General features: G+C 41.0%; 2 protein-coding genes across 4 annotated transcripts; one reads left to right on the top strand and one right to left on the bottom strand.

The window, feature by feature from the left end:
* Positions 1-1,248: 1,248 nt before the first annotated feature.
* UROS (uroporphyrinogen III synthase) lies at positions 1,249-10,910 on the bottom strand. 3 transcript variants are annotated; one of them, XM_058029458.1, is made up of 10 exons: positions 10,684-10,910; positions 9,279-9,368; positions 8,471-8,554; positions 8,033-8,129; positions 6,775-6,849; positions 6,111-6,185; positions 3,570-3,653; positions 3,196-3,281; positions 2,574-2,672; positions 1,249-1,974 (listed from the first exon to the last, which is right to left on the bottom strand). In XM_058029458.1, the coding sequence occupies exons 2-10, from the start codon at positions 9,339-9,341 to the stop codon at positions 1,834-1,836; spliced, it is 804 nt and encodes a 267-aa protein (XP_057885441.1). In that variant the 5' UTR covers positions 9,342-9,368; positions 10,684-10,910; the 3' UTR covers positions 1,249-1,833. The 3 variants fall into 3 exon arrangements, with proteins under 3 accessions (XP_057885441.1, XP_057885443.1, XP_057885442.1); XM_058029460.1 differs by lacking the exon at positions 8,471-8,554; XM_058029459.1 differs by lacking the exon at positions 6,775-6,849.
* A 55-nt stretch (positions 10,911-10,965) lies between these two features.
* BCCIP (BRCA2 and CDKN1A interacting protein) lies at positions 10,966-19,410 on the top strand. Its single transcript, XM_058029096.1, has 7 exons — positions 10,966-11,234; positions 13,202-13,276; positions 13,769-13,849; positions 14,570-14,662; positions 15,459-15,646; positions 16,798-16,975; positions 19,042-19,410. Exons 1-7 carry the CDS (start codon positions 11,097-11,099, stop codon positions 19,210-19,212), a joined length of 924 nt encoding a protein of 307 aa, XP_057885079.1. The 5' UTR covers positions 10,966-11,096; the 3' UTR covers positions 19,213-19,410.
* Positions 19,411-19,618: the final 208 nt, after the last annotated feature.

Genomic DNA, 19,618 nt, shown 5'->3' on the forward strand with positions numbered 1-19,618 from the left:
CCAGCTTGGAGTTCCTTTTGGAACTTTTGCACCATGGGGAAATTCCTGTTTTTTCTCTTGCAGTGAAATCTGTTTTTTGCATAAAGATGTAACCTCACAGCTGCTCTGGTTTGGTATTTATTGAAATGTGTTTTGTGAGCAGGGCTGCACTGGAACACTTGCACTGCTGAAGGCAGCCCAAGCTGTACCAGGAGATTCTGGATGCACTTCCCAATCCCAGGGAGGATCCTGCACAAAAACCTGTGCCTTTCTAGCTCTGATGTGACTCTTGCAATTTATCAGCCATCTCTGGGATTTTGTTTTGGAAAGTGAATGGTTTCAGCTATGTTGGAATTGATCAAGAATAGTATTATCTTTTTCAGACTTGAAACTGTGAATAAATGAGAGGATATTTTTAAATAAAAATTTATTTATTACATATAAACACATCAGTCTGCCTTGTTTTTCTTGGTTGTGACCCTCCTCAGAGCAGCAACCTGGTCAACAGAATTAAAACTATTTGAAAGACAAATTTTTAATTTTTTTGAGAAATATCTGTAATCTCCAATCAAACACTGAGTGGGGTCTTATCATTTGAGGACTCTGGGTTTTTTTCTGCTAAATATGTATTATTTGAAGATAAAATTATCCAGAATATAACATCTGATGTCCTGATATTCTTCTACAAATAAATGTGGTTCTTTATTGCATAACAACAGTGTAAACCACTTTTCAGAAAGGTAGGAATGGGTTTTACATGCATTCATATGGAATTAGATGAGCTTTTTAAGGTTCCTTCCAACCCAATCCAGCCTGGGATCTTGCAGCAGTTTGTGCCCTCAGAGATTCCATTTCATCCTGAGACAGGGAAGTGTTTGACAAGCCAAACATTGTCCTGCTGTGCCCAGTGGTGACCCCACACTGGAATTACTCAGGTTACAGGAACAGAACTTTGTTTCCCTCTTGTTCCAGCTGTGGAGCCTCTCATGGATGGAAATTCAGGACCCATCCTCAGACTTGACCTGAAGTGTGCAGCAAATGAGGCTTTCTCTGTTACTGCAGGAACCTCAGCACTGTGCTAACAGCACAAATGACTTTCAGGAGGATTATAAATGAGTATATTATGATTCAAATCTCCTGTGAAGCCCTTGGCATTAGCTGGAGGGAGCATTAGTGCTAAATAGGATTATTTTTCCCCTTCCAGAGATAAACAATTAAAGCATAAACCACATCCAGAACAGACAACTCTAACACCATTATTAACTCTGATAAGCCAGTTTATTTCCCTGTTAATAAATCCTTCATTACAGGAACAGAAACCAAAAGCTAATTTTGAACACCCTGGTTGGGTAACAAGGGGCAACAGCTGACCTGAACTGACAGCAGCAACTTCACAGCAAGAATTCTCCTGTTCCACAAAGAATCTCCAATTCACATTTTTATACAAATAGTTGAAAACAAGTAGAACAACAAGCAAACAAGTTTACAAAAGAAAGTACTTCATTGGAATAGGGGGGTTTTTCCTACAAAAGATGTGCAAGTAAAAGTGATCATACAGAGAAATCCAACCTGAGCTGTGTGCTGGGGGATACCTGAGGTGAGGTCTGGGGCTGATTGCAGTTTCTCAGTATTCACAGCTGCTTTTCAAGGATAAAATATTCACAGTGCACACAGGAGGAAAGGGAAGAGCTGGATGCTTTAAGGATGATGGACAGATCCCAGATTTCTTAAGATATTTCAGTGTAACCTTCTCACAGCCATCCCTGACCAGGACAGTGCTTCATAATCCCAACACCCACGGGTCTGCAGGTTGGGAAAGCCCTCCTGGAGTGCCCTGCTGGGCAGGCTGGGCTGTCAGAGGCAGCAGTTGTGGGGCTGCAGGGCTGTGTGCACGGCAGCAGCCAGGTCCTGGGCCGTGGGGCTCCCTGCAGTGCAGCTCACGGCGATGCCAGCGTCTCGCAGCGCCTTCGCCGTGCTGGGGCCGATGGCAGCAAACTGCAGGGACAGCACTGCACTGTCAGGGCTCAGCTCTGCAGCCCAGCATGGGGATTGGCAGCATTAACAGGCACCCAGCAATGGAGCTGCTCAGCAGTGACTCGGGGACATGAGTATTTATCTCAACATTACAAACGCTGAAAGCTCCGAGCCCCACAGAACAGGGAGAAGTGAGAGGAATTTTAATCAGCTGCAGCCTGGTGCAAGCAACAACTCCTCACACCATGGCATCACTCAGGGAAAATGAAGTCTATCCCAATGGAGATGGGGAAATTGGTTGGGGAGAACAATTTTGTTTTTAAAATCCACCCAAGGCCACCTTGGATGGGGCTGGAGCAACCTGGTGCAGTGGAAGGTGTCCCTGCCCATGGCAATGGGGTGCAACAAGATGGGTTTTGAAGTACCTTCCAACCCAACCCTTTCTGGAATTCTATAAATCTATATAATATCATTTGTATTTGTTATAAACTGGGGTTTTCTTCAGAGGAATAAACACAAACCAAAGATAAGGTTTGCAGTGGTTGAAACAGCCGTTGTATCTCATTTGCCCACCCCAAATTTACTGCCTCTCATATTCCACCACTTGTAAGAGAAGATACCTTGACTTGGTTGATCAAATCCCCTGAAAGCTTCTGGATGTGCTGGAGGCAGAATTTGACACCAGAGGGGCTGAAGAACACGATGCTGGCAGGGATGCCCTGGGTGAAAGAAGCAGAGGTTGGCACAGCTCACTCCAGCAGTGCCTTGGCACATGGGCACAGCACACAGGGAATGGCTTTAGCCCAGAGGGCAGGGGTGGATGGGATTTGGGAATTAGGAATTGTGCCCAGAGCAGCTGTGGCTGCCCCTGGATCCCTGGCAGTGCCCAAGGCCAGGTTGGACAGGTTTGGAGCAGCCTGGGACAGTGGGAGGTGTCCCTGCCATGGCAGGGGTGGCACTGGATGAGCTTTAAGTTCCCTTCCCACCCAAACCATTCCATGATTCTGCAATCCTATGATGGAGGCTCCTAACATGGAAAACCAGAAAGCCAATACTGAAAAATGAAAAGCAATGATTATTGTTACACAAACTATGTAGGGCAGATTACTCCTGGATTCTGACTTGTGATGCACAGCAAAGATGCCCAGTGATATTCCAGTTACACGACTTTGAAAACAGGAATATCCTGGGAGGCATTGCCACCTCCCTCAGAAAATGCCAAAGTACCTCAGTGTCCAGTACCTGCTGGGAGAAGTAACTGCTCAAAGATTCCTGCAGATCAGGGTGCTGGGCTGTTTGATAAACTGTGAGGCTTTCCAGTGGTATGCCTGCAATCAGGACATTAATTCATTCATTAATTTCTATTATTTCAGTTCAGCACTCACAACATCCTACCTGCACTGAAGTGTAACTATTTTAGCTAAAAAGACACATGAAAGTTCTGTGGAGGATTTGCAGGTCCCTGAGCTGTGGGCAGCCAGCCAAGCTCCCAGTGTTTACTCCGGTCCTCTCCTCAGCAAGTTCCACTTTTACTTCTTCCAATTTGGTTCACAAGCTTTAGATACAACTTTTCTCATCGCTGACTAATTAAAATGGGTCTCCAGGGGAAGTTCAACCTTTTTCTCTAAGCACTGTAGGAAGTACTTCTCTTTTCAGGGCTCCACAAGGAAACAGGAGAGCTGAGGAATTGGGTTTCTCTCCTGTAAACACACAAACAAGAACTTTAATTAACTCAGGCCTTTAATAAAGAGTAAATGTGATTTAATACATTTTAAAGGTATCAAAAGCTGATTTATCAAATGCCTCACCATAGACACAGCTTGGAGGTAACTGAAAACATCTGCAGCCCCAATCCACAGGACAGGCTACTTAGCAGGAACATTAAAAATATTCCACAACTAGAATATGAATATTGGCTAAAAAGATAACTTTCTTTGCACAAGGGCAAGGGGAACAGAAATGCACTTTATCTCCTCCTCAGCACAACCTGCCTCAATTGGATATTTCAAATCTGTCCCACTCAATAAATGACAGAACTCTCCACAAAAGAATACTCAGGCAGACAAAGAAAGGACAACACTGTGCTGGAAAGTTTTGGTCTCTCTGCAATTCCATTTTCTTAATTCCCCAAGGAAAAAGGATTCTGGTTGCAGTGCTGGGGTGGGAGTGGATATCCTCACTTGCTTTTGTCAAATTAGGAATTTAACAGCAGACTTGCTTTGCACAGCTTTTGCCTTTTCTATAGATGAGAAACACAGAGAAAATTTCAATATTAAATTCTACACAGATTGATACAGCTTTGCATTCAGCTTTCCAAAGAAATGAAATTATTTTATTACTAATTCAGATTTGTTAATACATTTTATAGAGACAAATACTGGAGAAGAAATGTTTTTAAGTGCTGGAAGGAGATTGTTGGTTCATGCAAGCAGACATTCTTCAGGGATTAAAAAAAGGAAAAAGGGCAGCAGGGTGAAAATCAAATGGAAAGACCCCTGTAGGAGTCAACCCAGACACACCTGAGTGTTCTGACTCCACACTGAGGTTTCTTTAGAAACCAGATATTCTTAAATTAAAATTAAAAATTAGAGGAAGAATGAACTTGGCTCAGAATGTAAAAAAGATTTTAAAATTCGATGAAATTGGAATGTTCCAGCATCAATTCTCCTGCAAGTCATGGCAGTTATTTGAAGTGTCAGTGTGATACCTGTAAGCAAACACCAATTCTTTTGGTACAGAAAAACTCCCTGGTAGGCCTGAACCACACAACAAGGACTGGGATCTCCTGCTTCTATAGCCAAATATTTGCCTTGAGAAGAGTAAATTCCTTCATTTCCCATTCCTTAAACTGAATTGGGTACCAAAGCACAAAAGGTGGTGACAAAAAAATCTCATTATTTCAGCTTTTATTTTTATTCTGGCAATAATCTCTCAAGATACAGGAAATTCAGAGCTATTATTTTCATTTACTTCTTCATGCACAAACAGAAATTAATTTATACATAACAGGGAACATGAGATAATTTAATCTGTACTTCCAAGGTTGTTCTAAAGCTCTTAATCAGCTGAGAGCATTTAAATATGCAGAGCCAAATAAATTCTGGAGGATATTTCTATGTCTCAACAACAAACAGGCTCCAGTGACTGAAATTCACTGCTTGGGTAATTTTTTTCACCTTCCTACAACACAATAAACAGGTATTTCTCTTGTCTTTCTGCTTGAAAAAGTCCCAGCAAATATTAATTCACTGCCAGAAGTAGATTTTGCAGCACTAAAAATCAGCTGAACCCTTTCTTTGCTTTAACACATTTGCTATTAGAAGAGAGGAGATGGGTTATTCTTCACTCACAACATATTCGCGTTGCATTTTTAATTTTCAGAATTTATTATTTGATCTTGTGCTGCCAACTTCCATTTTTACCATTAAATATTCCCTAGAGCTGAAGTATTTTATGTGCCAGTGAATTAGAGAGCAGTGTGCCCAGCAAAACCAATCCTTTCCAGCTCCCATCCCATTTTTCTTTTCCCTGTAAATCTCTGCTACTGGGCAGGCTTTGCTCAGCAGCCTCACATCTGTACAAAAACTCTTTTTTCACTGCTCCTACTGAGCCATCCACTCAAAAAATAAACAGCTCCTAAGTCTAAAAATCTTCCTTATTGCTACTGGAAATTTTAACAACTTAGAGTAAGAACAGAAGTCAGCGAACAGACTTTTTTAAAATTCCCCAATAATCTGATAATAGGCTAAGAGTTACAGGTTTAACCATAACAAAATGGTTAAACAAAACTTAAAGCATCAATTTAATTTCTTCAAAACCACTCAGTTTTGGTGCTGAAAACCAGATCCCTCTGAAACCACAGGGTAATTTTGGGGAAAATCACCAGCAATTAAATCTTCTGATTTAGCAGCAATTTCCAGTCATTACAGCTCTGATCTTCCAGTAAAAATAAACTTTTTCCTGCTGGTTCATATAGTATTTATTAATTAACTAGAGGGTCTAAGATTACATGTAGATTAATATCTTGTAAATGCATTTTGAAGTATTTTTGTCTCACAGTGCACTTGATTTTGCCTCAAGGAAATTCTGAAATGATGGAAGGGACCTTAATTTACTTAGGATTACTTTAATTTAACTCCAACATTTTAACCACTTACTTGAACAAATATATTCAGCTAATTTCTCAGCATTTCCAGCCATTTCTCCTTGTGGAACAAGACCAATTTCTTCCACTAGAACCAAAAGCAGCAAAGAGAAAACCATGGCAAACAATGAGAACTATTCAGATTTCCTGCAGAACCAAAAGCAGCAAAGAGAAAACCATGGCAAACAATGAGAACAATTCAGATTTCCTGAAGGATCAAAAGCAGCAAAGAGAAAACCATGGCAAACAATGAGAACAATTCAGATTTCCTGCCACAGAACCCTGGGATGGAAAGGGAGGCACACAAATAATTTGTGTACAAATAAAATTCTGCAAGGTTAGAATCCCTTTCATCCAATTTCAATTCCAAAAGTAATGACAAAACCACGTTCAAATTAAGAACAAAGGGGTTTTTTTCCTGTTTTGACCCAATTTTTCAAGCAGTGGCCATCAGATTACAACAGAAGGAGCAGAAATCCAGAGGCTGGATCAGATCCATGGATATCCTTGGCTGGAGCATGGATAATTCCAATGTTTACATAATTATCTCTCTTCCAAATTAACCACTTTAAAACTTAAATTTCTTTCTCAGCACCATTGAATAACAGCTCTTCCTCCAAAGATTGTACTTACAAGTCAGATTTAGCCAATTTTTCTTTTTTTAAACCCCAGCTTACCTAAAGAAGCTGTAGCTTTTCCTACCACATATGTTGGTTTGATATTCCACATTTGTTTAAGAGATTTTGACCAGGCTGAAAAACATTAAATTATACTAAATTAAATGGAATTTAAGCACGTGGCAACAGAATGTGAATGATAAATGACTTTTTGGGCTTTTGTTTAATCCACAAATACAGGAAAATTATAATAATAGCTAAAATTCCACTACACATTCAGCAAATCTGGATGTACAAATCCTACAGGATCAAAAATAGATACCCCAAGTTTTTTATTGTCTTGTTTAATCAGAGCAGCACAGGACACTGAGTTTTTTCTGGGACTACTGGGGTGAAAAAAGAAACACAAACCAGAACAGTAAAAATAAAAATCAGAAGTAAAAAACTCAAGGATTTATTGCCATTGAGAGGACCCAAATAAGAACTACAGACTCATTTTTATCATTAAAGTATTTATTTTCCAAAAGTCCTAATCAAGGTTAGGGATGGAATTTAGAGATACTTTTTGACCTAAAATCTTAATATATTGTTCTCTACTGCTACAAATGCTACAATAGCTGAGGGTCTCAGTGCATTTACTGCTTACTCAAAGGTGTAACCTTACTCACAGGACATTGATTTGTCCACAGCCCAAAAATGGAGCAGGTAAAGTAGAAACTCCATGCCAGAATCACCCAAGGTAAGAATTTGGAAGAGTTTAGAAGGATTTGGCACTTCATTGTGATGGGTATTTCTATTTAGCAGGATTCTTCCTCACTCCTCATCTCCTGCCTTGGATGCCTCAGCACTTCTTCATTTTTTAGCTAATAATGAATTCACTTGAGAAATTTCTTATCCAAGAGAGAGAGAGCTCCCTTTTCCTGCAGCTTTTCATAGGAATTACACAGGCACAGAAGTGATGGCCAGTTTTTGTGAGATGATCTTCTCTTTAAGGAGGAAAGCAGTCAGCAATCAACCAGGTACTGCAGCAAAAAATATTCCTTCTGCAAGAGAGAACCAGGGCTGGCAAAGCTCTCACTAATTGGTAACTTGCACCAAAAGCTCCTTCCCTTCATTTTTCAGTGTGGAAAACACAACCCTTAAAAGCTCAGGGTAGCATAAACCCTTTATGATTCTAAAAGAATTATGAAATTCAGGTTTTTTCAAAAAAAAAAAACATGCTCCAAATATCTACTGGTGGGTGAAATAAAATTCATTAAAATCCAAACTTTAGAAGATGCTGGGAGAAAAAGGCCAAGGAATATCAATATGTACTTACCCTCTTTTTTACTCTTCTCTTTTAAACATATCTTGATGGCTTCTAATGCTCTTGGGCTGGTAAAAACCAGGCCCCCATAGCACTCTGGATGGGAAAGCTATTTAGAAACAGTAAATTTAAGAAGTAAAAAAAAAAACAAAAATTAATTATAAACTAATTTTAAAAATCAGCTGATCAATTATTTATAACCTTGTGGCAACCAGAACAGCTTCAATAACTGCCAGAAATGCCCCAACACTTGTGACAATTCACAATTTAAATGTGAATTCTGTTTGAACAATTTAATTCTTTAAGAAGCAAGGGCAAGGTCCTTGATGTTGTACATGAAATTTACTGTACAACCAGAGAATTATTTGTACCACACAGAGAATGGTTAAATGGGATCTTGGCAACCAAATCCTGTTAGAAATAAAACAACTGAAAGAATTTCAAATTTACCTTCTCAAATAAGCTGTCAAGAGAGGTGAATTCAAATGACAAAGCTGGGATCAACGTTGCTTCCAAGTTGTATGATCCTAATTCCTATCAAGAAAAGGTTTTCAGCTCTTGAAATAAATTCCAAACAGCATTTTTGCTTTTTCAAAGAGCTGACTAAGTCAGCACAAGCATTTCTCTTTGTTAAAGCAAACTAAAAAGGCATTTTATTTCCTTTCCCTGGTAAATCTAGTTTGAACTTGTTAGTTATTTATTATTACAAGATTTAATTAAACAATCAGCTGTGGGACCTTCTGAGGTACAGGAGACACCAGCACAAAACTCTGAAGCCCCCAAGCGCCCACCCAGTCCTGTGAATATCCCTGTGCATGTCTGTAATTCTGTCAGTAGGTTTCTTCTGAAGAAATAATCCTCCTTTATCAGGAATTCTTCCTCTTATCAGTGAGATTTACTCACAGGACCAAGGGCAGGAGCAGAAGGGACCCCAGCAACAGGTAAGCTCTATTTCACATCACATTCCCATAAAAACACAAAGAATTTCTGTAATCCTTATTCTGTGCAAATAAACATAATCAATACTAATTAATTCAAATGAGCCTGGTTCAATATCAGTACTTTGCTGAGAGCTTTACAATGAATTCAGTACAAATGTCCCATAATTAATACAATTTTTGGCAGGAAGGGCTATTTTCCAAGATACTTTTTCTCCCAGCATAATTTCAGAAAGACACTCCTAATTTTTATTGTTTGACTTGAAACAATTGCATTCATATTTAATAAAGAAGTAACACTTTTTTTTTAGTTTACTCACTTCAATATAAGGATCTGGTCCTGAATCTTTGTCTTTGGGATCCTTCAGCAGCAGAACCTTCATTGTTCACCAAGGAGGTACAGCAGAACCCTGAAACACAAGAATGGAATTTATCTTAATTATATCTAATTTTTGGAGGAGTTTTGGACTCTAACAGTGACTTTAGCAGCTCCAAGGAGTGAGTTGCTAGCAGTTGTACTGCTCTTACACAAGGAGTAAACAGCTATTTGTGCATTCTCCAGGCAGGAACACCCACCCTGATAAGGACAGAAAAGAATATGCTGCCTTTAGATAACGCTGCTCAAAGGAGAGGCTCTGCTAAACTCATCAAGGGGAACACATTTGAAAGAATATTTTGTAAAAGCAGTAGCAGGTCCTACAATGCCAGCACGTTCTGCAATTGAATCAGCTCCTATCTACAAAAAGATTATTTATTCTATTAATTTCCATGCAGCCTCTGCTCAGCAAAATGAGCATGCAAAGATTGATTTAATTTAATATATGTGTCTATATGCACACATTTATACATCTATAGTAACATAGATAATTTTCATATGTCTCCTCTGATAGTCTAGGAAACGAGGCAGGACTGAAAACATCTATTCTGCCATAAAAATGGAAGATGAGATTTCTCAGTTCGTTACAAGCTTTGTGCTAAACTCAAAGTCACAAAACATAAGCAAATACACAAATAATACAATTTTTAGAGAGAAATCCACTCTCTAAGTGCATATTTACCCCAATTACCAGTGTGGTATTTTCCTGACAGATCCCACACATAGGAAAATTCAATCTTCCTGTAAATTCTTTCCCTGGATATCAGTATTAGAATTTTGGCAATGAGCTAATTGCTCCCAGAGCAAACACAGCCTTAAAAAAACAAAACAAAATAACAAAACCAGAAAAACAAACAAACAAAACCCCCAGACCAAAACAAAATAAAAACCCCCACAGATGCGTTTGAGGCTTTAAAGGGAAGATGAAAATTTGAGCCTACTTGAAGCACGTTTATAAAGCTGGAGTTACATCCCAGGGCTCTGTGCCTTGCATTTCCCCTGGCTGGCAACAGCGAGTGCCCAATGCTCTTCTTTCCACGGCCTCATTAACAGCTCATTTCTTCATTAATTAGACACAAAGCGTTCAATGGAACACGTTGCATGTAACTTGATCATTAATGAGCATTCTTTCAGTGTTTAGGGCATCTGAACGCGTTTTCCCGACTGGCATTTTCATAAAGCCCAGAATCACGTTGTGCTTACTGCGCTGTCCCTGTCACCGTTCTCTGTGATTTATCTGGAATTATCCAGGGACTTTGGGTCGGGGGAACCCGGGACACGATTTCTAGAGCGAGCAGCCTGATTCCTGCTTTAATCGGCAGTTTTTACTAACGCTGGTTTTTACTTACAGTAATTTTTGCTACTGTCGGAGATGCTCAGACACTTTTAAAGCACAGGGTCCCTGAGGCTGAGGAAGCCGCCAAGGTCATCGAGCCCGAGCAGAGCCCGATCCCCACCGCGTCCCCAGCCCTGGAGCCACCTCCGGCCCTTCCTGCAGGGACGGGGACTCCAAACCGCCCTGGGCAGGCGGATTTAATCCCTGACAGCCATTCCTGTAAGGAATTCCCTTCGCAAGGAAGTGACACCACAGCACCGAGAGGAAATCCGGGTTCACGGGGACAGAGGCGGGCCGCGCCTCCCCCTTCAGGCTCCGCGGCTGCTCCGCGCTCAGCGGGCGCTGCCTGCCGCTCTCCATCGCGACTTTCGGCGACATTCAGCGACATTCAGCGACATCCCGCGGCCACACCGCCCCTCCGTGCCCATGGCCACGCCGGCCAAGCGCCGGGCGCGGGGCCCCGCCGGGGAGCAGGGATCCCACAGCGGCTCCGGCAGCTCCGAGGGCTCCGACAGCGGCTCCGAGAGCTCGGCGTGCTCCGACTCGGACGAGCCCATCGCTGAGGTGAGCGGGACCGGCCCCGCACGGCTCCGGTACGGGTGGGGTTGGGAGGGATGTTCGGGATTGAATTGGGAAGGAATTTTGTCAGGAGATATTCGGGAAGGGATTGGGACGGGATTGTTGTCAGGGGATATTCGGGAACGGCTTGCTGTCAGGGGATATTCGAGAAAGGACTGTCGGGGGATATTCAGGAAGGGCTTGGGAAGGGATTATTGTCAGGGATGTTCAGGAAGGGCTTGGGAAGGGCTTGGGAAGGGTGTCAGGGGGTGTTCGGGTGTCGCCACGTTTCTCTTCACGGAGAAAAGCAAGGCACAATTCTTCCCAGGGATATTTCTGGGTTTCACATTCTCTGAACAGAAGAGAAAGGAAAAACAATTCTTATCATTTGCAGTGCCTATGTTTGTGCAAAAGTAGAATGCAATATGGAGATTGTTTACCCAAAGTGATGGTGTTTTGTTTCCTTGGCCTGTCAGGGCCAGGTGCGTGTGTGTGTGTCGGGACTGAGGGCGACAGTCACGAGTTCTGTGCAGTGTGTGCAGAGTTGAGTGCTTGGCAAATTCAGTTTAGAGGTAATGTAATATAGTATAGAATAATGTAGTATAATAAAATAATTAATTAGCCTTCTGATACCATGGAGTCAGATGCCTCATTTTTCTCCCCTCACCGGGGGTTCCCTGAAAATACTATATTGGGGAAGGGCCCTGCCAGGCCCAGCAGGTGCTGGGTGCGTGTCCTGTGGGAGCACAGGGAACGCGTCCCTGTGGGCCAGTGATCCAAAGTGTGTTCACTGTGTTGTTGTTGAAAGTTTTTGATTTTTTTTAGCTGTTTTCCAAGTGTTGGGGCCCAGAGGTCTCAGCTGTACAGCCCCCAGCCCTTGGTGTGCCCACTCAGGTGTGGGGCTGGAGGTGGCTGCTTGGAAATGATGCTGTCAGCACAGGGCATTGGCTCTTTTATTATTTTCTGCTATGGTTTATTATTGTAAAAATAAATTTGCTTCCTTTTATTGTAGAATCCCAGAATAGTTTGGTTTGGAAAGGACATTAAAGCCCATCCAGTTCCACCCCGTGCTGTGGCAGGGACACCTTCCTTTATCCCAGGGTTTTCCAAGCCATGTCCAGCCTGGCCTTGGACACTTGCAGGGATCCAGGGGCAGCCTGTGCCACTGTCTTCTGAATTTTATTGGCTTCCAAGGCTTCCAACTGTTTTCTACATTGCGAACAAGATTTTAACACAGTTCTTCCAGTGGACAGCAAAAGCCACGACCTCAGAGTGAGATTGGAGAGAGTTCTGGGGCTGAACGGTGGCAAAAGTGAGGCTGAGTTGTTGAGGTTACTCAGGAGGTGTAATTGAAACTGGCAATTAAAAGTTGAGTAATCTTGAAGTAGATTAACCTTGGCAGGTGTGATTTTTAATTTTGAATACCAGTAAGAATGTTGGTAGACACACAGCATTTGTTCTGGAAGGAGAAGCAGCAGTTCCCACTGTGGCTGCTGCAGTGCTTGGGTCTCATCATTTGCAGAGTTCCACAGTGGGGTTAATGATGCCTGGAGGATTTGGGGGAACAGCAGAAGTGTGGGTTTGGGTGTAATTATTTAAATGTCTGCAGCAATCTGCAGCTAAGGTGTTAGACCCCAGTGCTGGAGTTGCCAGGGTTTAACTGCCTGGGGTCAGCCTCTCTCCAGGAAGGGTCTGTGGCTACAACAGCTGTAATTGTGTGAACCAGATGGCAGGAGCAAAGCATTAAAGGTTTGTTCATGACACAATTGGTGGGTCAGTTTTAAAAAGTTACTTTCAGAAACGTTCTCTAAAGCTCACAGGAGAAATGATAACAATTGCTGAGATTACTGCAAGGTGGAAATAAGTTCTGTTTCTGCTCTTTGCCATTATTGCCTTCAAGTTTCTTACAGTTTAGCTTTGTTCTGATATGACCTCTGCCAAGTGTGTGTGATATTCTCTGTTTTGCTCCACAGGAAGTGAATGTTGAATTTGAAGCACATTCCATATCAGACAATGACTATAATGGGATAAAGAAGTTACTACAGCAGGTACTGTGGCTAGTTGTCAGCTTGGTTCATATGTCCATTGATAAATAATATCTAAGGAGTTGTGCAAAGGCATCACTTCACATTCTCTGTATTGATTTATAGCTTTTAAATATTACTTTCTTTCCTTTATTAGACAATCCCAGAGCAGTTTGGGTCTGAAGGGACTTTAAAAGCCCATCCAGTGCCACCCCTGCCATGGCCAGGGACACCTTCCACTGTCCCAGATTGCTCCAAGCTCCATCCAGCCTGCCCTTGGACACTTCCAGGGATGGAATAGCCACAGCTTTCAGATCATACCAAACTCCAGAGGGTACCAGTTTGAAAATACCAGCATGTGCAAGGTGCAGGAGCAAGCACCTCCAGCAGCTGATTGCTAGTTTTTGCAGTATTATAATGAAGGAAGATAAATAAAAATCTCACTTTATTTTCTATTAAGTGGTCCAGGATTTACCCTCAGTGCCTGAAATTTAATACTTGTTTCCTGTCTTCCAGTTGTTTCTAAAAGCTCCTGTTAACACTGCTGAATTAACTGATATATTAATACAACAGAACCATATTGGGAGTATTATCAAGGTAAGACAGATATGATATTAGTAATTGAAGTACAATGCTTTTTTTTTGTTAAAATGACATTATTTCTGTATTTCAGAAGGGGATTCTGTCTGTTATTGTGTGCTTTCTTGCTCTTTCTGCTTTAAGAATAATTTTTCTATGGGAACTGAAATTTTCCATGCCTACTTTCAAGCAAAGAATGAATTTGCTGTGTTGTTATTGCTGGTTTCTTTTTACACATGGAAAGCTTTTCCCTCCCTGAATTTCAGTGTGGTAATGCTGAAAATGCAATGGAGAGGTTTGTCACCATCACCTCTCCATAGGAAACAGGAGTTTGTGACTTTCCTACAAAGACACAGCTCCTTGTCCCACTCCCTATCAAAGCTTTATTGCTCTGTGCTTGTCAAGACACTCCAGGTTTACTGCATCAGAAACTGAAGGAAATTGGTTTTGTTTAAGATACTGCCATTCCCTGGGCTGAGATGCTGCTTATCAAATGTGAGCTATCAACCTTCAGTGCCTTTCAGAGGACTCTGCTGTGGAAGGTGCATGGCCTGGTCTCTAAAGCTGCCTCTGAGCACACTGAGGTGTCCAGGGGTGCAGCACAATGTGCAGTGTGTGTTTGTACAGATTCCTCTGTGCTTTTCATCTGCTGACATCACCTGGAAAGAAAAACATCTTTTTCTACAGACTGGAAATAGAATGTCAGTATGAGCTGTTGCTTTTCCTTTCATCCAACAGCAAGCAGAAGTGCAGGAAGACAGTTCTGATGATGAAGAAGATGATGATGAAGTTTTTGGTTTTATAAGCTGCTTGAACTTAACAGAAAGGAAGGTTGGTATTCCTCAGTAACAGCTGGTTATAGATATTACCATCAGTAATAAATGAGACTGCATCCTGTGTAACAGGTCTGGACAGCTGGACAGGATTTGGAATTCCACTCTGGAGGACTGGGGTGATAAAACTTGAAGTGCCTTTGCTTTTTGGGGTGATAAAACTTGAAGTGGCTTAGCTTTTGGGGTGATAAAACTTGAAGTGGATTACCTTTTGGGGTGATAAAACTTGAAGTGGATTAGCTTTTTGGGGTGATAAAACTTGAAGTGGATTAGCTTTTTGGGGTGATAAAACTTGAAGTGCCTTTGCTTTTTGGGGTGATAAAACTTGAAGTGCCTTTGCTTTTTGGGGTGATAAAACTTGAAGTGGCTTAGCTTTTTGGGGTGATAAAACTTGAAGTGGATTAGCTTTTTGGGGTTATAGAACTTGAAGTGGCTTCACTTTTTGGGTCAAACGTGAAGCATAGAATGGAACAGAGAGTTAAAACTGGGCCCAGTAATTCCAGCATAAATGAGCTGTCAGTCTCTTGTATTTCCTCCCCTTGATCTTGTGCAGTTTGGAGTTTTGCTGTGGTGCTGCAGTTCCTTGTTCCATCACTTCAAAGCTTTGTTTGCCCTCAGCTTTAGGCTGGAGAATGATTTCACAGCAATGGTGCAGTGCTTCAGGGGCTGCTGAGGGAAATTGCCACCAGGCCTGTAGGAATTTCCCTGCAAGGTGACACTCAGGTGACACTCAAGGGTTTTTTTGTGCAAACAGCTGTTGTATCAGGTACATAAAATGCACCCTTTGCTTGCAGGGCACCCAGTGTGCTGAGCAAATCAAGGAGCTGCTCCTGAGCCACTGTGAGCAGAGCTGTGAGCAGCAGGTGCTGGAGCAGCTCAGCAAACTCCTCAGTGACAGCACCAAGCCTGTGGGGCTCATCCTGAGTGAGAGGTTCATCAATGTCCCCCCTCAGATTGCTCTGCCCATGCACCAGCAGCTCCAGTAAGTTTGTTTATTTTTTTTCTTGCTGAATGATATTTTTCATCATATTTTTTCAGAACTCTTATGTATATAGTGCTCAGACAATCGATGCTATAGATATGAGTAAAGCATGAACAAAAAAATATTATCTCATATATGGTCTTTAGTTAATTTTAAAAATATTTTTATATCTTTATAAACCTACAAAACTTTCTCAAATTCTATAGCAAATATAATTTGAGAAAATGTGCTGTTCTATCTATCTAGAAATAGAAATAGCTCTATCTATGTTGCAGTTTATCCTTGTTTTGCAGATTATTTTCAATCTGATCTGGGAAAATTTAAAAATGAGGACTCTTTTAGCAGCTTGGGTGTTTTGTTGCTGTGTTAATGTCTGGCTCAGGAATGGGAGATTTGGGCTGAGGGAAAGGATTAAAAGGTGAATTAGTTTTGACCCATGTAAATATGCAGTGTTTTGATTAGTTTCAGGGAATGAAAAAGCAGGTGAAGTGCTGCTTGATCTCTGCTAATTCATGGATTATATCAAAAGCTGGGTGAATGTAAATAAATTAATCCACTGAAACACAGCATTACATTATTCTAGTGCACACTGAGAACAGGGAACAAGGAAGTTTTGTTGGCTAAGGCACCAGTGATAGAATGGAGATCATCTTTATTTCTTTCATTTTTGCCTTCTTTCCTCTCTTGTGAGATGAGATTAGAAGTCAGATTGAGGTCACCCCAATTCAGCACTTGTCACAGCTCAAATTCAGATCTCAGCCTCTTTGTCTCAAGGTTTTGGAGTGACAACATGTTGAACACAAGGGTGAGCAGGAGTATGTTCTGTCTTTTCAGTTACAGTCCTCAGGGAGTGATAATGTGATGTATTTTTAAGGAGAGTTGCACTGAGAATCATTGCACACACACTACCATGGACAGGATTCAGGGAAAAAAGGGTTATGCTGTGAGCTGTGGAAAAACATCCATGTTTTTATAGTTTAAAGCACAAATAGTGTGTTTAAGTACAAGGAATGCATCTGCAGAATTGATTTTCTGAGGTGTCATAAGAGAATAGGCTGCAATTTGAATATCCTTTCTATGCCACTACATGACAAGGTTTGGTTGGGTGCTTGTTCAGGATTTAAGTTGTGGGAACATTTCTTCCTCTTCAGGAAGGAGCTGACTGAGGCACAGAGGACAAACAAACCCTGTGGGAAGTGCCACTATTACCTCCTTATCAGCAAGACCTTTACAGAAGCCACAAAGAGCAATTCTAAGAGGAAAGAAGGGAAGAATCAGCCAAAGGAGGAATTAATGTTTGCAAATGCAGAGGAAGAATTCTTTCATGAGGTAACATCACTATTTAATTCAAAATGCTTCTTTTTCTTTACATATCAACAAGAGATGTTTCACCTTAAATTCAAGGGGAACTTTTATCAAGGTGATCACAAATATTTTGAAATTAAATCAAGGATGTTTTGGAGTAGTGTTGAGAGAGAAGCAATCAAGCTCTTTGTGTGTATTGATTTTTCTGTTCCCTCCTGGGTACCTGTTACTTGCAAAAAATGCTCAGAATAAAAACTCTTAGGAGAGATGGCTCTTGCTTCCCTTTCCTGCCTCTATTCTAGCCAGGGCAAGTACATTAATAAAAAGTGGTGAAACACTGAGATGAAAATATTACTTCCCATTTCCTAAGGCAACCTGACCACACAATTCTGCTGGTCCCAAGCCAGATCAGGTGAGGGCAAAATGCAGGAAATTAAATTTAGGATGTGCTTTGAAATGCAAAGAATTTTTCATGGCTTCTTTTTTTCCTTCTTTTTTTTTGTTCCCAAAGCTTTAAAACCACTATTATACAATATCATTACTTTATCAAGAGGCTGTTATTTTTCATTTCTGGCAGTGCCTGCAGGGCTAAGGACTTGCACATGCATGGGGTGGTTAATGGCAAAGGTTCCTGTGTGTAATCATTCTGACAGAGGCTCTGATAGGGCTGTAATTTTATTTTTTGAGAGTGAGAGAAATGTCAGTGGAGGAATTCACTGGTAGCTGTAGGGAATTGTGTTGTAGCAGGTTGTGGATTTTTTGTGTTCCTGCCACAGCAGCTGAAACAGCTGAAGCTGAATTCTGTGTAAAATGTTATTGAAAAGCTGCAGGGGAGAAGCCTGTGGAGCTCATGTGTCTGTCCATGGGTGTTGTGTTGTAGAAGGGCCATTTTGTATTTATTTATCTCAGCTTTGTTAATTATTAAAGGCTAATTGTGTGCTTTCATCTAAACTCCAGTAATTCCCAGCTCAAACTGAGCATGGTTTTCTTTTTAACAGTCTTTCCAGTGTTTAAAAAAAGTCATTTTAAACATTATGTAGGGTATTAAATAAAATGTCTCTCTGTACTTAATAATGTGTGTGTGTTAAATTAGTGCTGAGTGTCTGTCCTCCCTGATCACACACAATGTTAATTAGATTGCCATCAAGCAGCACCTGGAGCATATCAAACTGAGAGCAGCCTTTTCCTGCCACTGCCCTGGCCTTCATTCTGCTCCTTACAATTATAACCAGAAAATCTGTTAGAACCAGACTTGCAATGGATTAAAGGTGCTCAAATTGTTCTTGAGCAAAGCCACTCAGTTAGTGTGCTAATTCATCCAAAATGAGATTTAAAGCCTTGGTATACTGAGTGGATCTTAATTTTCCTTCAAAGGGAAGGAATCAGGTAAGTTCTCTATTGATGGTTCAGCTCAGAGTTCTTCATCTGACTTGTGTGAGAACTTGAAACATTCATTAGGTTCTTTTTCTGATCAGGAATTTTGTCTAGGAAAGCTGATGAAAAGGGACTTTCTGTATGGGGTTTATATCCCTGAAGAGAAATGCTGTACATTCCAGACACCTGCCTGTTTGGAGAGGCATAAACAGATCTTCCACTTGCTGCAGCCATCTGGAACCTTTCCAAGAGCTTTCTGAAATTCTCCTCAGGATTCATTTGGTGCCCATCTCCTTAATATTTGATTTATACTCATATTATTACAGATTCCTTAACTTTGAGGACTCTAGGCAGTTTCAAGAGAAGCCTCAAGTCTCTGAGGCTCTCCTGAAAGAAGGAGAGCCTCAGAACATTGATTTTTTCTTTTTTCCCCCTCCCTCCTAGGTTATTTCTCTCATCCCAAACTATAAAGGTAGCAATCATTATAGAATTTAATATGAAAGATATCAATTCTGTGAAAATATAATGCTTGTTTGAAATACTTCAAATAGTGGATGTTTTGGTTGTTCTTTTTGGTGGACACTTCAAGAGGGACAAAAAACCTTCTTAATAAGCATGGGAATGATAGATTCATTATTTTCACTTTGTTTGGATGATGAATTACCTTCATGCTAATTAAACATTTTAATCTGAATGCTTTTGTTTCTGTTGTTCAGAAAGCCCTTCTGAAATTCAACTACTCTGTGCAAGAGGAAAGTGACACCTGTCTGGGTGGCAGATGGTCCTTTGATGATGTGCCCATGAAGCCTCTGAGGACAGTTATTGTAGTTCCAGCTGATGGAATCCCTGGAATTATGGATAAACTCAAGGATTATCTCTCCCTCTGAGCTGCCCTACAAACCCCAGGTTTTTACAGAGCAGCCATGCAGGACTGTGAGCTCAGAATATTTGCAGAACTGCTGTTGGGTCAACAGTTTTGTACAACTAAAAATATCACCAAATGAATATTTTTAAATACTGGATCTTATTTTACTTTGATATCATCAAGAAGCAGTCAATAAAAACCCAGTGTCAAGAGAAAACCTGAATATCTGCTCAATGTGTTTTTAACCAAAGCTAAATCATGTGGGTTTGTTCCAAAATAATGCATCCATCTCCTTTTATTTAGAAAAGTGCTTTTTCTTTGTTTCTTCTGTTAAATGTATTTATGTCAAAAGTTTGAAATAATTACTAGGTTAAGGTGGGGATGTGGTTTGGATATATTGCTTTTATTTATTGTCCAGTGTGTGATGG

This window comes from Melospiza georgiana, chromosome 8 (assembly GCF_028018845.1).
Source record: "Melospiza georgiana isolate bMelGeo1 chromosome 8, bMelGeo1.pri, whole genome shotgun sequence".
NCBI classification, from domain to species: Eukaryota; Metazoa; Chordata; class Aves; order Passeriformes; family Passerellidae; genus Melospiza; species Melospiza georgiana.

Excerpts from the sequence above, each read along its gene's own strand:
- UROS (XM_058029458.1), bottom strand. The coding sequence starts at position 9,341 with ATGAAGGTTCTGCTGCTGAAGGATCCCAAAGACAAAGATTCAGGACCA. Across the intron at positions 8,555-9,278 it reads GACCAGATCCTTATATTGAA|GAATTAGGATCATACAACTT; the intron begins GTGAGTAAACTA and ends TTTTCTTGATAG. Across the intron at positions 6,850-8,032 it reads AGAGAAGAGTAAAAAAGAGG|CCTGGTCAAAATCTCTTAAA; the intron begins GTAAGTACATAT and ends AATGTTTTTCAG.
- BCCIP (XM_058029096.1), top strand. The coding sequence starts at position 11,097 with ATGGCCACGCCGGCCAAGCGCCGGGCGCGGGGCCCCGCCGGGGAGCAG. Across the intron at positions 13,850-14,569 it reads ATATTGGGAGTATTATCAAG|CAAGCAGAAGTGCAGGAAGA; the intron begins GTAAGACAGATA and ends TTCATCCAACAG. Across the intron at positions 15,647-16,797 it reads CCCATGCACCAGCAGCTCCA|GAAGGAGCTGACTGAGGCAC; the intron begins GTAAGTTTGTTT and ends CTTCCTCTTCAG.